Source organism: Struthio camelus, chromosome 26 (assembly GCF_040807025.1).
Source record: "Struthio camelus isolate bStrCam1 chromosome 26, bStrCam1.hap1, whole genome shotgun sequence".
NCBI classification, from domain to species: domain Eukaryota; kingdom Metazoa; phylum Chordata; class Aves; order Struthioniformes; family Struthionidae; genus Struthio; species Struthio camelus.
This window is the reverse complement of record NC_090967.1, coordinates 3707470-3721454: the sequence shown is the minus strand read 5'-3', so window position 1 is coordinate 3721454 and position 13985 is coordinate 3707470. Positions and strand designations below refer to the sequence as shown.

At 64.1% G+C, this 13985-nt stretch overlaps 1 protein-coding gene across 1 annotated transcript in view; it reads right to left on the bottom strand.

Annotated features, from left to right (window-relative positions):
* The window catches only part of MUC16 (mucin 16, cell surface associated), a 53163-nt gene that overhangs the window by 15870 nt on the left and 23308 nt on the right, over window positions 1–13985 (bottom strand). The window contains exons 65-107 of the mRNA XM_068919519.1: window positions 13837–13904; window positions 13273–13445; window positions 12874–12900; window positions 12569–12711; window positions 12369–12436; window positions 12109–12281; window positions 11964–11990; window positions 11572–11714; window positions 11390–11457; window positions 10826–10998; window positions 10389–10453; window positions 10122–10346; window positions 9922–9989; window positions 9662–9834; window positions 9517–9543; window positions 9125–9444; window positions 8943–9010; window positions 8379–8551; window positions 7942–8006; window positions 7675–7899; window positions 7475–7542; window positions 7215–7387; window positions 7070–7096; window positions 6678–6997; window positions 6496–6563; window positions 5826–6104; window positions 5533–5559; window positions 5228–5420; window positions 5028–5095; window positions 4623–4649; window positions 4231–4546; window positions 4049–4116; window positions 3379–3657; window positions 3086–3112; window positions 2781–2973; window positions 2581–2648; window positions 2176–2202; window positions 1784–2099; window positions 1602–1669; window positions 1038–1210; window positions 893–919; window positions 501–643; window positions 319–386 (exon numbers count right to left, since the gene is read on the bottom strand). Of these exons, the coding sequence (XP_068775620.1) occupies window positions 319–386; window positions 501–643; window positions 893–919; window positions 1038–1210; window positions 1602–1669; window positions 1784–2099; window positions 2176–2202; window positions 2581–2648; window positions 2781–2973; window positions 3086–3112; window positions 3379–3657; window positions 4049–4116; window positions 4231–4546; window positions 4623–4649; window positions 5028–5095; window positions 5228–5420; window positions 5533–5559; window positions 5826–6104; window positions 6496–6563; window positions 6678–6997; window positions 7070–7096; window positions 7215–7387; window positions 7475–7542; window positions 7675–7899; window positions 7942–8006; window positions 8379–8551; window positions 8943–9010; window positions 9125–9444; window positions 9517–9543; window positions 9662–9834; window positions 9922–9989; window positions 10122–10346; window positions 10389–10453; window positions 10826–10998; window positions 11390–11457; window positions 11572–11714; window positions 11964–11990; window positions 12109–12281; window positions 12369–12436; window positions 12569–12711; window positions 12874–12900; window positions 13273–13445; window positions 13837–13904 (5495 nt within the window). The remainder of the gene's footprint in view (window positions 1–318; window positions 387–500; window positions 644–892; window positions 920–1037; window positions 1211–1601; window positions 1670–1783; window positions 2100–2175; window positions 2203–2580; window positions 2649–2780; window positions 2974–3085; window positions 3113–3378; window positions 3658–4048; window positions 4117–4230; window positions 4547–4622; window positions 4650–5027; window positions 5096–5227; window positions 5421–5532; window positions 5560–5825; window positions 6105–6495; window positions 6564–6677; window positions 6998–7069; window positions 7097–7214; window positions 7388–7474; window positions 7543–7674; window positions 7900–7941; window positions 8007–8378; window positions 8552–8942; window positions 9011–9124; window positions 9445–9516; window positions 9544–9661; window positions 9835–9921; window positions 9990–10121; window positions 10347–10388; window positions 10454–10825; window positions 10999–11389; window positions 11458–11571; window positions 11715–11963; window positions 11991–12108; window positions 12282–12368; window positions 12437–12568; window positions 12712–12873; window positions 12901–13272; window positions 13446–13836; window positions 13905–13985) is intronic.

The following is a 13985-nucleotide window of genomic DNA, read 5'->3' as shown; positions in this document are numbered from 1 at the left end:
CCTCCGCCGTGTGCTTGCGGCAACGCCTGCTCGGCAGTCCCCACCTGCGCGTGGACGCTTGCCGCTGCTCTCCTGGCTGCAGCCTGGCCCTGCTGTCGTTCCCATGGGGTCAGGGCACGCAAGGTGCGAGAGCCGTCTAGGGGCCGTGCCAAGACCCTCCACGGGTGGGAGGGCGAGCAGCAGGGGGAAGCCCCGAGATGGGAGGGCAGCAGGGGCAAGGCCCTGCCTCCGGAGGGCGAGGGGGCGGACCAGGCCGGAGCATGCCAGGCTGCCTGGTCCTGGGACCCGCCAAGGGAATGGGCTGGCCTGGCCCCGTACCTGAAAGCTGCTGGCTCGCATCCGAGGAAAGCAGGGCCGATGCTGGCTTCCTTCAGAAGCTGCTTGAGCTGCAAAGGGGAGGGGATTCACAATTAAGGCACGGCACTGCCCTGCTCCTGCACACCTGCCGCCCCCCGAGGCCCGCAGGCCCCCTGGCCGTGGCAGAGCGGTGGGCTGCTTACCAAGGTGGCCATGACTCTCTGGGTAGTGTTGAGCTTTGCGGAGTGAGGAATTGCCAGGTCGGAATTGTAGGGGAGATTGGTGATGGTGAAGTTGATGGTGAAGCGCTCAAGGGCGGGAACTGTTGTCTGTGTGGGGCTGGCAGCTGCAAGGAGCACAGACGCGGAATGAAAAGGTGCAAGAGCCAGGGCGTGAAGGCTTTGGGTGGAGAAACGCCAAGGTCTCGCACCAGCCCGCGCTCCTTCCTGGCGCTGCTCTCGAGGGGGAAGGTCAGCGTGCTCCCCGCTTCCCCCAGGCATCACCAGCCTTGGCCCCCGGCTGCCTCAGCCAGGCAGGGAGACCCGCGAGAAACCCGCGGCCTTTGGACGCCAGCCTTCCCCTCAGAGCTACTCACATGGCAGGACTGGCTGTTCGTTGTAACCTGCAAAGAGAGAGTGAGTCATGAGCTGGAGCTGGCACCGGGGCCCGGGGACTGGGAAAGGCTGCTACGCAAGGCTGCTGCAGGAAAGCAGAGGAGGTGGGGAGGCCTAGGTGCTTACCGTTGACGTAGAGGCTGTCCTTGTCCAGGCTGTAGGGGCCCAGCTGCGTGATGCCTTTGGTCTTGTTGCTCACTTGGTGGTAAAGGCCCACCCTGTCCAACGGCGGGGCGGAGGAGTCGTGCCGGTAGGTGCAGACGGCGTCCACCCCGGTGTTGTCCCCTTGCCTCACTGGCCTGAAAAACACAAGGCGATGCCTGAGCTCCTCTTTCGTGCACCCTCTGGTTGCGAGGTCGGCCAGTAGGGCTTCCTCCGCCGTGTGCTTGCGGCAACGCCTGCTCGGCAGTCCCCGCCTGCGCGTGGACGCTTGCCGCTGCTCTCCTGGCTGCAGCCTGGCCCTGCTGTCGTTCCCATGGGGTCAGGGCACGCAAGGTGCGAGAGCCGTCTAGGGGCCGTGCCAAGACCCTCCACGGGTGGGAGGGCGAGCAGCAGGGGGAAGCCCCGAGATGGGAGGGCAGCAGGGGCAAGGCCCTGCCTCCGGAGGGCGAGGGGGCGGACCAGGCCGGAGCATGCCAGGCTGCCTGGTCCTGGGACCCGCCAAGGGAATGGGCTGGCCTGGCCCCGTACCTGAAAGCTGCTGGCTCGCATCCGAGGAAAGCAGGGCCGATGCTGGCTTCCTTCAGAAGCTGCTTGAGCTGCAAAGGGGAGGGGATTCACAATTAAGGCACGGCACTGCCCTGCTCCTGCACACCTGCCGCCCCCCGAGGCCCGCAGGCCCCCTGGCCGTGGCAGAGCGGTGGGCTGCTTACCAAGGTGGCCATGACTCTCTGGGTAGTGTTGAGCTTTGCGGAGTGAGGAATTGCCAGGTCGGAATTGTAGGGGAGATTGGTGATGGTGAAGTTGATGGTGAAGCGCTCAAGGGCGGGAACTGTTGTCTGTGTGGGGCTGGCAGCTGCAAGGAGCACAGACGCGGAATGAAAAGGTGCAAGAGCCAGGGCGTGAAGGCTTTGGGTGGAGAAACGCCAAGGTCTCGCACCAGCCCGCGCTCCTTCCTGGCGCTGCTCTCGAGGGGGAAGGTCAGCGTGCTCCCCGCTTCCCCCAGGCATCACCAGCCTTGGCCCCCGGCTGCCTCAGCCAGGCAGGGAGACCCGCGAGAAACCCGCGGCCTTTGGACGCCAGCCTTCCCCTCAGAGCTACTCACATGGCAGGACTGGCTGTTCGTTGTAACCTGCAAAGAGAGAGCGAGTCATGAGCTGGAGCTGGCACCGGGGCCCGGGGACTGGGAAAGGCTGCTACGCAAGGCTGCTGCAGGAAAGCAGAGGAGGTGGGGAGGCCTAGGTGCTTACCGTTGACGTAGAGGCTGTCCTTGTCCAGGCTGTAGGGGCCCAGCTGCGTGATGCCTTTGGTCTTGTTGCTCACTTGGTGGTAAAGGCCCACCCTGTCCAACGGCGGGGCGGAGGAGTCGTGCCGGTAGGTGCAGACGGCGTCTACCACGCTGCCGCTGCCACGCGCTTCAGGCCTGGCACAGGAAACTTGGGGTTAGTTTGGGGTGCCCGGTGCCAATGGAAAGGGGCTGGAGCCTCGGCGGTGTCTCCGGCGCCCTTACCTGAACGCTGTCACTTCACATGCTGCGTAAGCGGGGCCCAGGCTGCTGTTGCCAAGGATGGGGTCGAGCTGCCAAAGAGAGGGTTGGGGGAGCTCGTCATCGTGCGCCAAAGAGCTGGCGTTCCTCGAGAGCAGCACGCGCCCGGGGGAACGCGAGGTGGCTGAGAAGGAGGGAGCGAGGGCAGGCAGGCCTGCGCTTACCAAGGAGGTTAAGGCTTTTTGCGTCTCGTTGAATTCCCTGGAGTGGGGAGTTGCCAAGTCTTGGGTGTGGGCGAGACTGGTGAGGGTGAAGTTGAGGGTGAACCGTTCCAGGGCGGTGGCTGGAGTTGTAGTTGGCCTGGCTGCTACGGAAAGGAGAGCAACGTCAGAGTGGGCCATTGCTAGAGCTGCCCGCCTGCCGGCAGGCCCCGTGGAGCAGGCAAAAGCCTATGGGCAGGAAACCGTGCGTCAAGGGGCCCAGGCCATTGCCCGTTCTCCCACTACCACCAGCTCCTGGAGATACTCACTTGGCAGCAGCGGGGGCTCGGTGTACTCTGGAAGGAGAGAGAAATGCGTTAGCTGGGCGGCAGCAGGAGGTGGTCAAGGGGCACTGTGACAAATTTGAGGAAGGCGAGTGGGGAAAGCGAGAGCCTGGGGGACACGTCTGTGAGCCCCGTGGCCATGCTGGCGAGCGAGTGAGTCAGACTGGGCTGACGACACTGCCAACCGTGCCTAAACCAGCCTGTAGGGAAGAGAGTCCAGCGACAACCTCTTTGCAGAAGAGCACTGGCAGACCACAAACCCGTGGTGCTGTGATTACGAGGCCCTGTTGCAGCGTGGGCCCACACTCTGCATGATTCCTGTCCAGGCATGGGAGAGAGAGGCAGGCGTGGGGCAAAAAGGCTTGCCAGAGGACAGGTGCTTACCGTTGACGTAGAGGCTGTCCTTGTCCAGGCTGTAGGGGCCCAGCTGCGTGATGCCTTTGGTCTTGTTGCTCACTTGGTGGTAAAGGCCCACCCTGTCCAACGGCGGGGCGGAGGAGTCGTGCCGGTAGGTGCAGACGGCGTCCACCCCGGTGTTGTCCCCTTGCCTCACTGGCCTGAAAAACACAAGGCGATGCCTGAGCTCCTCTTTCGTGCACCCTCTGGTTGCGAGGTCGGCCAGTAGGGCTTCCTCCGCCGTGTGCTTGCGGCAACGCCTGCTCGGCAGTCCCCGCCTGCGCGTGGACGCTTGCCGCTGCTCTCCTGGCTGCAGCCTGGCCCTGCTGTCGTTCCCATGGGGTCAGGGCACGCAAGGTGCGAGAGCCGTCTAGGGGCCGTGCCAAGACCCTCCACGGGTGGGAGGGCGAGCAGCAGGGGGAAGCCCCGAGATGGGAGGGCAGCAGGGGCAAGGCCCTGCCTCCGGAGGGCGAGGGGGCGGACCAGGCCGGAGCATGCCAGGCTGCCTGGTCCTGGGACCCGCCAAGGGAATGGGCTGGCCTGGCCCCGTACCTGAAAGCTGCTGGCTCGCATCCGAGGAAAGCAGGGCCGATGCTGGCTTCCTTCAGAAGCTGCTTGAGCTGCAAAGGGGAGGGGATTCACAATTAAGGCACGGCACTGCCCTGCTCCTGCACACCTGCCGCCCCCCGAGGCCCGCAGGCCCCCTGGCCGTGGCAGAGCGGTGGGCTGCTTACCAAGGTGGCCATGACTCTCTGGGTAGTGTTGAGCTTTGCGGAGTGAGGAATTGCCAGGTCGGAATTGTAGGGGAGATTGGTGATGGTGAAGTTGATGGTGAAGCGCTCAAGGGCGGGAACTGTTGTCTGTGTGGGGCTGGCAGCTGCAAGGAGCACAGACGCGGAATGAAAAGGTGCAAGAGCCAGGGCGTGAAGGCTTTGGGTGGAGAAACGCCAAGGTCTCGCACCAGCCCGCGCTCCTTCCTGGCGCTGCTCTCGAGGGGGAAGGTCAGCGTGCTCCCCGCTTCCCCCAGGCATCACCAGCCTTGGCCCCCGGCTGCCTCAGCCAGGCAGGGAGACCCGCGAGAAACCCGCGGCCTTTGGACGCCAGCCTTCCCCTCAGAGCTACTCACATGGCAGGACTGGCTGTTCGTTGTAACCTGCAAAGAGAGAGCGAGTCATGAGCTGGAGCTGGCACCGGGGCCCGGGGACTGGGAAAGGCTGCTACGCAAGGCTGCTGCAGGAAAGCAGAGGAGGTGGGGAGGCCTAGGTGCTTACCGTTGACGTAGAGGCTGTCCTTGTCCAGGCTGTAGGGGCCCAGCTGCGTGATGCCTTTGGTCTTGTTGCTCACTTGGTGGTAAAGGCCCACCCTGTCCAACGGCGGGGCGGAGGAGTCGTGCCGGTAGGTGCAGACGGCGTCTACCACGCTGCCGCTGCCACGCGCTTCAGGCCTGGCACAGGAAACTTGGGGTTAGTTTGGGGTGCCCGGTGCCAATGGAAAGGGGCTGGAGCCTCGGCGGTGTCTCCGGCGCCCTTACCTGAACGCTGTCACTTCACATGCTGCGTAAGCGGGGCCCAGGCTGCTGTTGCCAAGGATGGGGTCGAGCTGCCAAAGAGAGGGTTGGGGGAGCTCGTCATCGTGCGCCAAAGAGCTGGCGTTCCTCGAGAGCAGCACGCGCCCGGGGGAACGCGAGGTGGCTGAGAAGGAGGGAGCGAGGGCAGGCAGGCCTGCGCTTACCAAGGAGGTTAAGGCTTTTTGCGTCTCGTTGAATTCCCTGGAGTGGGGAGTTGCCAAGTCTTGGGTGTGGGCGAGACTGGTGAGGGTGAAGTTGAGGGTGAACCGTTCCAGGGCGGTGGCTGGAGTTGTAGTTGGCCTGGCTGCTACGGAAAGGAGAGCAACGTCAGAGTGGGCCATTGCTAGAGCTGCCCGCCTGCCGGCAGGCCCCGTGGAGCAGGCAAAAGCCTATGGGCAGGAAACCGTGCGTCAAGGGGCCCAGGCCATTGCCCGTTCTCCCACTACCACCAGCTCCTGGAGATACTCACTTGGCAGCAGCGGGGGCTCGGTGTACTCTGGAAGGAGAGAGAAATGCGTTAGCTGGGCGGCAGCAGGAGGTGGTCAAGGGGCACTGTGACAAATTTGAGGAAGGCGAGTGGGGAAAGCGAGAGCCTGGGGGACACGTCTGTGAGCCCCGTGGCCATGCTGGCGAGCGAGTGAGTCAGACTGGGCTGACGACACTGCCAACCGTGCCTAAACCAGCCTGTAGGGAAGAGAGTCCAGCGACAACCTCTTTGCAGAAGAGCACTGGCAGACCACAAACCCGTGGTGCTGTGATTACGAGGCCCTGTTGCAGCGTGGGCCCACACTCTGCATGATTCCTGTCCAGGCATGGGAGAGAGAGGCAGGCGTGGGGCAAAAAGGCTTGCCAGAGGACAGGTGCTTACCGTTGACGTAGAGGCTGTCCTTGTCCAGGCTGTAGGGGCCCAGCTGCGTGATGCCTTTGGTCTTGTTGCTCACTTGGTGGTAAAGGCCCACCCTGTCCAACGGCGGGGCGGAGGAGTCGTGCCGGTAGGTGCAGACGGCGTCCACCCCGGTGTTGTCCCCTTGCCTCACTGGCCTGAAAAACACAAGGCGATGCCTGAGCTCCTCTTTCGTGCACCCTCTGGTTGCGAGGTCGGCCAGTAGGGCTTCCTCCGCCGTGTGCTTGCGGCAACGCCTGCTCGGCAGTCCCCGCCTGCGCGTGGACGCTTGCCGCTGCTCTCCTGGCTGCAGCCTGGCCCTGCTGTCGTTCCCATGGGGTCAGGGCACGCAAGGTGCGAGAGCCGTCTAGGGGCCGTGCCAAGACCCTCCACGGGTGGGAGGGCGAGCAGCAGGGGGAAGCCCCGAGATGGGAGGGCAGCAGGGGCAAGGCCCTGCCTCCGGAGGGCGAGGGGGCGGACCAGGCCGGAGCATGCCAGGCTGCCTGGTCCTGGGACCCGCCAAGGGAATGGGCTGGCCTGGCCCCGTACCTGAAAGCTGCTGGCTCGCATCCGAGGAAAGCAGGGCCGATGCTGGCTTCCTTCAGAAGCTGCTTGAGCTGCAAAGGGGAGGGGATTCACAATTAAGGCACGGCACTGCCCTGCTCCTGCACACCTGCCGCCCCCCGAGGCCCGCAGGCCCCCTGGCCGTGGCAGAGCGGTGGGCTGCTTACCAAGGTGGCCATGACTCTCTGGGTAGTGTTGAGCTTTGCGGAGTGAGGAATTGCCAGGTCGGAATTGTAGGGGAGATTGGTGATGGTGAAGTTGATGGTGAAGCGCTCAAGGGCGGGAACTGTTGTCTGTGTGGGGCTGGCAGCTGCAAGGAGCACAGACGCGGAATGAAAAGGTGCAAGAGCCAGGGCGTGAAGGCTTTGGGTGGAGAAACGCCAAGGTCTCGCACCAGCCCGCGCTCCTTCCTGGCGCTGCTCTCGAGGGGGAAGGTCAGCGTGCTCCCCGCTTCCCCCAGGCATCACCAGCCTTGGCCCCCGGCTGCCTCAGCCAGGCAGGGAGACCCGCGAGAAACCCGCGGCCTTTGGACGCCGGCCTTCCCCTCAGAGCTACTCACATGGCAGGACTGGCTGTTCGTTGTAACCTGCAAAGAGAGAGCGAGTCATGAGCTGGAGCTGGCACCGGGGCCCGGGGCCTGGGAAAGGCTGCTACGCAAGGCTGCTGCAGGAAAGCAGAGGAGGTGGGGAGGCCTAGGTGCTTACCGTTGACGTAGAGGCTGTCCTTGTCCAGGCTGTAGGGGCCCAGCTGCGTGATGCCTTTGGTCTTGTTGCTCACTTGGTGGTAAAGGCCCACCCTGTCCAACGGCGGGGCGGAGGAGTCGTGCCGGTAGGTGCAGACGGCGTCTACCACGCTGCCGCTGCCACGCGCTTCAGGCCTGGCACAGGAAACTTGGGGTTAGTTTGGGGTGCCCGGTGCCAATGGAAAGGGGCTGGAGCCTCGGCGGTGTCTCCGGCGCCCTTACCTGAACGCTGTCACTTCACATGCTGCGTAAGCGGGGCCCAGGCTGCTGTTGCCAAGGATGGGGTCGAGCTGCCAAAGAGAGGGTTGGGGGAGCTCGTCATCGTGCGCCAAAGAGCTGGCGTTCCTCGAGAGCAGCACGCGCCCGGGGGAACGCGAGGTGGCTGAGAAGGAGGGAGCGAGGGCAGGCAGGCCTGCGCTTACCAAGGAGGTTAAGGCTTTTTGCGTCTCGTTGAATTCCCTGGAGTGGGGAGTTGCCAAGTCTTGGGTGTGGGCGAGACTGGTGAGGGTGAAGTTGAGGGTGAACCGTTCCAGGGCGGTGGCTGGAGTTGTAGTTGGCCTGGCTGCTACGGAAAGGAGAGCAACGTCAGAGTGGGCCATTGCTAGAGCTGCCCGCCTGCCGGCAGGCCCCGTGGAGCAGGCAAAAGCCTATGGGCAGGAAACCGTGCGTCAAGGGGCCCAGGCCATTGCCCGTTCTCCCACTACCACCAGCTCCTGGAGATACTCACTTGGCAGCAGCGGGGGCTCGGTGTACTCTGGAAGGAGAGAGAAATGCGTTAGCTGGGCGGCAGCAGGAGGTGGTCAAGGGGCACTGTGACAAATTTGAGGAAGGCGAGTGGGGAAAGCGAGAGCCTGGGGGACACGTCTGTGAGCCCCGTGGCCATGCTGGCGAGCGAGTGAGTCAGACTGGGCTGACGACACTGCCAACCGTGCCTAAACCAGCCTGTAGGGAAGAGAGTCCAGCGACAACCTCTTTGCAGAAGAGCACTGGCAGACCACAAACCCGTGGTGCTGTGATTACGAGGCCCTGTTGCAGCGTGGGCCCACACTCTGCATGATTCCTGTCCAGGCATGGGAGAGAGAGGCAGGCGTGGGGCAAAAAGGCTTGCCAGAGGACAGGTGCTTACCGTTGACGTAGAGGCTGTCCTTGTCCAGGCTGTAGGGGCCCAGCTGCGTGATGCCTTTGGTCTTGTTGCTCACTTGGTGGTAAAGGCCCACCCTGTCCAACGGCGGGGCGGAGGAGTCGTGCCGGTAGGTGCAGACGGCGTCCACCCCGGTGTTGTCCCCTTGCCTCACTGGCCTGAAAAACACAAGGCGATGCCTGAGCTCCTCTTTCGTGCACCCTCTGGTTGCGAGGTCGGCCAGTAGGGCTTCCTCCGCCGTGTGCTTGCGGCAACGCCTGCTCGGCAGTCCCCGCCTGCGCGTGGACGCTTGCCGCTGCTCTCCTGGCTGCAGCCTGGCCCTGCTGTCGTTCCCATGGGGTCAGGGCACGCAAGGTGCGAGAGCCGTCTAGGGGCCGTGCCAAGACCCTCCACGGGTGGGAGGGCGAGCAGCAGGGGGAAGCCCCGAGATGGGAGGGCAGCAGGGGCAAGGCCCTGCCTCCGGAGGGCGAGGGGGCGGACCAGGCCGGAGCATGCCAGGCTGCCTGGTCCTGGGACCCGCCAAGGGAATGGGCTGGCCTGGCCCCGTACCTGAAAGCTGCTGGCTCGCATCCGAGGAAAGCAGGGCCGATGCTGGCTTCCTTCAGAAGCTGCTTGAGCTGCAAAGGGGAGGGGATTCACAATTAAGGCACGGCACTGCCCTGCTCCTGCACACCTGCCGCCCCCCGAGGCCCGCAGGCCCCCTGGCCGTGGCAGAGCGGTGGGCTGCTTACCAAGGTGGCCATGACTCTCTGGGTAGTGTTGAGCTTTGCGGAGTGAGGAATTGCCAGGTCGGAATTGTAGGGGAGATTGGTGATGGTGAAGTTGATGGTGAAGCGCTCAAGGGCGGGAACTGTTGTCTGTGTGGGGCTGGCAGCTGCAAGGAGCACAGACGCGGAATGAAAAGGTGCAAGAGCCAGGGCGTGAAGGCTTTGGGTGGAGAAACGCCAAGGTCTCGCACCAGCCCGCGCTCCTTCCTGGCGCTGCTCTCGAGGGGGAAGGTCAGCGTGCTCCCCGCTTCCCCCAGGCATCACCAGCCTTGGCCCCCGGCTGCCTCAGCCAGGCAGGGAGACCCGCGAGAAACCCGCGGCCTTTGGACGCCGGCCTTCCCCTCAGAGCTACTCACATGGCAGGACTGGCTGTTCGTTGTAACCTGCAAAGAGAGAGCGAGTCATGAGCTGGAGCTGGCACCGGGGCCCGGGGACTGGGAAAGGCTGCTACGCAAGGCTGCTGCAGGAAAGCAGAGGAGGTGGGGAGGCCTAGGTGCTTACCGTTGACGTAGAGGCTGTCCTTGTCCAGGCTGTAGGGGCCCAGCTGCGTGATGCCTTTGGTCTTGTTGCTCACTTGGTGGTAAAGGCCCACCCTGTCCAACGGCGGGGCGGAGGAGTCGTGCCGGTAGGTGCAGACGGCGTCTACCACGCTGCCGCTGCCACGCGCTTCAGGCCTGGCACAGGAAACTTGGGGTTAGTTTGGGGTGCCCGGTGCCAATGGAAAGGGGCTGGAGCCTCGGCGGTGTCTCCGGCGCCCTTACCTGAACGCTGTCACTTCACATGCTGCGTAAGCGGGGCCCAGGCTGCTGTTGCCAAGGATGGGGTCGAGCTGCCAAAGAGAGGGTTGGGGGAGCTCGTCATCGTGCGCCAAAGAGCTGGCGTTCCTCGAGAGCAGCACGCGCCCGGGGGAACGCGAGGTGGCTGAGAAGGAGGGAGCGAGGGCAGGCAGGCCTGCGCTTACCAAGGAGGTTAAGGCTTTTTGCGTCTCGTTGAATTCCCTGGAGTGGGGAGTTGCCAAGTCTTGGGTGTGGGCGAGACTGGTGAGGGTGAAGTTGAGGGTGAACCGTTCCAGGGCGGTGGCTGGAGTTGTAGTTGGCCTGGCTGCTACGGAAAGGAGAGCAACGTCAGAGTGGGCCATTGCTAGAGCTGCCCGCCTGCCGGCAGGCCCCGTGGAGCAGGCAAAAGCCTATGGGCAGGAAACCGTGCGTCAAGGGGCCCAGGCCATTGCCCGTTCTCCCACTACCACCAGCTCCTGGAGATACTCACTTGGCAGCAGCGGGGGCTCGGTGTACTCTGGAAGGAGAGAGAAATGCGTTAGCTGGGCGGCAGCAGGAGGTGGTCAAGGGGCACTGTGACAAATTTGAGGAAGGCGAGTGGGGAAAGCGAGAGCCTGGGGGACACGTCTGTGAGCCCCGTGGCCATGCTGGCGAGCGAGTGAGTCAGACTGGGCTGACGACACTGCCAACCGTGCCTAAACCAGCCTGTAGGGAAGAGAGTCCAGCGACAACCTCTTTGCAGAAGAGCACTGGCAGACCACAAACCCGTGGTGCTGTGATTACGAGGCCCTGTTGCAGCGTGGGCCCACACTCTGCATGATTCCTGTCCAGGCATGGGAGAGAGAGGCAGGCGTGGGGCAAAAAGGCTTGCCAGAGGACAGGTGCTTACCGTTGACGTAGAGGCTGTCCTTGTCCAGGCTGTAGGGGCCCAGCTGCGTGATGCCTTTGGTCTTGTTGCTCACTTGGTGGTAAAGGCCCACCCTGTCCAACGGCGGGGCGGAGGAGTCGTGCCGGTAGGTGCAGACGGCGTCCACCCCGGTGTTGTCCCCTTGCCTCACTGGCCTGAAAAACACAAGGCGATGCCTGAGCTCCTCTTTCGTGCACCCTCTGGTTGCGAGGTCGGCCAGTAGGGCTTCCTCCGCCGTGTGCTTGCGGCAACGCCTGCTCGGCAGTCCCTGCCTGCGCGTGGACGCTTGCCGCTGCTCTCCTGGCTGCAGCCTGGCCCTGCTGTCGTTCCCATGGGGTCAGGGCACGCAAGGTGCGAGAGCCGTCTAGGGGCCGTGCCAAGACCTTCCACGGGTGGGAGGGCGAGCAGCAGGGGGAAGCCCTGAGATGGGAGGGCAGCAGGGGCAAGGCCCTGCCTCCGGAGGGCGAGGGGGCGGACCAGGCCGGAGCATGCCAGGCTGCCTGGTCCTGGGACCCGCCAAGGGAATGGGCTGGCCTGGCCCCGTACCTGAAAGCTGCTGGCTCGCATCCGAGGAAAGCAGGGCCGATGCTGGCTTCCTTCAGAAGCTGCTTGAGCTGCAAAGGGGAGGGGATTCACAATTAAGGCACGGCACTGCCCTGCTCCTGCACACCTGCCGCCCCCCGAGGCCCGCAGGCCCCCTGGCCGTGGCAGAGCGGTGGGCTGCTTACCAAGGTGGCCATGACTCTCTGGGTAGTGTTGAGCTTTGCGGAGTGAGGAATTGCCAGGTCGGAATTGTAGGGGAGATTGGTGATGGTGAAGTTGATGGTGAAGCGCTCAAGGGCGGGAACTGTTGTCTGTGTGGGGCTGGCAGCTGCAAGGAGCACAGACGCGGAATGAAAAGGTGCAAGAGCCAGGGCGTGAAGGCTTTGGGTGGAGAAACGCCAAGGTCTCGCACCAGCCCGCGCTCCTTCCTGGCGCTGCTCTCGAGGGGGAAGGTCAGCGTGCTCCCCGCTTCCCCCAGGCATCACCAGCCTTGGCCCCCGGCTGCCTCAGCCAGGCAGGGAGACCCGCGAGAAACCCGCGGCCTTTGGACGCCGGCCTTCCCCTCAGAGCTACTCACATGGCAGGACTGGCTGTTCGTTGTAACCTGCAAAGAGAGAGCGAGTCATGAGCTGGAGCTGGCACCGGGGCCCGGGGACTGGGAAAGGCTGCTACGCAAGGCTGCTGCAGGAAAGCAGAGGAGGTGGGGAGGCCTAGGTGCTTACCGTTGACGTAGAGGCTGTCCTTGTCCAGGCTGTAGGGGCCCAGCTGCGTGATGCCTTTGGTCTTGTTGCTCACTTGGTGGTAAAGGCCCACCCTGTCCAACGGCGGGGCGGAGGAGTCGTGCCGGTAGGTGCAGACGGCGTCTACCACGCTGCCGCTGCCACGCGCTTCAGGCCTGGCACAGGAAACTTGGGGTTAGTTTGGGGTGCCCGGTGCCAATGGAAAGGGGCTGGAGCCTCGGCGGTGTCTCCGGCGCCCTTACCTGAACGCTGTCACTTCACATGCTGCGTAAGCGGGGCCCAGGCTGCTGTTGCCAAGGATGGGGTCGAGCTGCCAAAGAGAGGGTTGGGGGAGCTCGTCATCGTGCGCCAAAGAGCTGGCGTTCCTCGAGAGCAGCACGCGCCCGGGGGAACGCGAGGTGGCTGAGAAGGAGGGAGCGAGGGCAGGCAGGCCTGCGCTTACCAAGGAGGTTAAGGCTTTTTGCGTCTCGTTGAATTCCCTGGAGTGGGGAGTTGCCAAGTCTTGGGTGTGGGCGAGACTGGTGAGGGTGAAGTTGAGGGTGAACCGTTCCAGGGCGGTGGCTGGAGTTGTAGTTGGCCTGGCTGCTACGGAAAGGAGAGCAACGTCAGAGTGGGCCATTGCTAGAGCTGCCCGCCTGCCGGCAGGCCCCGTGGAGCAGGCAAAAGCCTATGGGCAGGAAACCGTGCGTCAAGGGGCCCAGGCCATTGCCCGTTCTCCCACTACCACCAGCTCCTGGAGATACTCACTTGGCAGCAGCGGGGGCTCGGTGTACTCTGGAAGGAGAGAGAAATGCGTTAGCTGGGCGGCAGCAGGAGGTGGTCAAGGGGCACTGTGACAAATTTGAGGAAGGCGAGTGGGGAAAGCGAGAGCCTGGGGGACACGTCTGTGAGCCCCGTGGCCATGCTGGCGAGCGAGTGAGTCAGACTGGGCTGACGACACTGCCAACCGTGCCTAAACCAGCCTGTAGGGAAGAGAGTCCAGCGACAACCTCTTTGCAGAAGAGCACTGGCAGACCACAAACCCGTGGTGCTGTGATTACGAGGCCCTGTTGCAGCGTGGGCCCACACTCTGCATGATTCCTGTCCAGGCATGGGAGAGAGAGGCAGGCGTGGGGCAAAAAGGCTTGCCAGAGGACAGGTGCTTACCGTTGACGTAGAGGCTGTCCTTGTCCAGGCTGTAGGGGCCCAGCTGCGTGATGCCTTTGGTCTTGTTGCTCACTTGGTGGTAAAGGCCCACCCTGTCCAACGGCGGGGCGGAGGAGTCGTGCCGGTAGGTGCAGACGGCGTCCACCCCGGTGTTGTCCCCTTGCCTCACTGGCCTGAAAAACACAAGGCGATGCCTGAGCTCCTCTTTCGTGCACCCTCTGGTTGCGAGGTCGGCCAGTAGGGCTTCCTCCGCCGTGTGCTTGCGGCAACGCCTGCTCGGCAGTCCCCGCCTGCGCGTGGACGCTTGCCGCTGCTCTCCTGGCTGCAGCCTGGCCCTGCTGTCGTTCCCATGGGGTCAGGGCACGCAAGGTGCGAGAGCCGTCTAGGGGCCGTGCCAAGACCCTCCACGGGTGGGAGGGCGAGCAGCAGGGGGAAGCCCCGAGATGGGAGGGCAGCAGGGGCAAGGCCCTGCCTCCGGAGGGCGAGGGGGCGGACCAGGCCGGAGCATGCCAGGCTGCCTGGTCCTGGGACCCGCCAAGGGAATGGGCTGGCCTGGCCCCGTACCTGAAAGCTGCTGGCTCGCATCCGAGGAAAGCAGGGCCGATGCTGGCTTCCTTCAGAAGCTGCTTGAGCTGCAAAGGGGAGGGGATTCACAATTAAGGCACGGCACTGCCCTGCTCCTGCACACCTGCCGCCCCCCGAGGCCCGCAGGC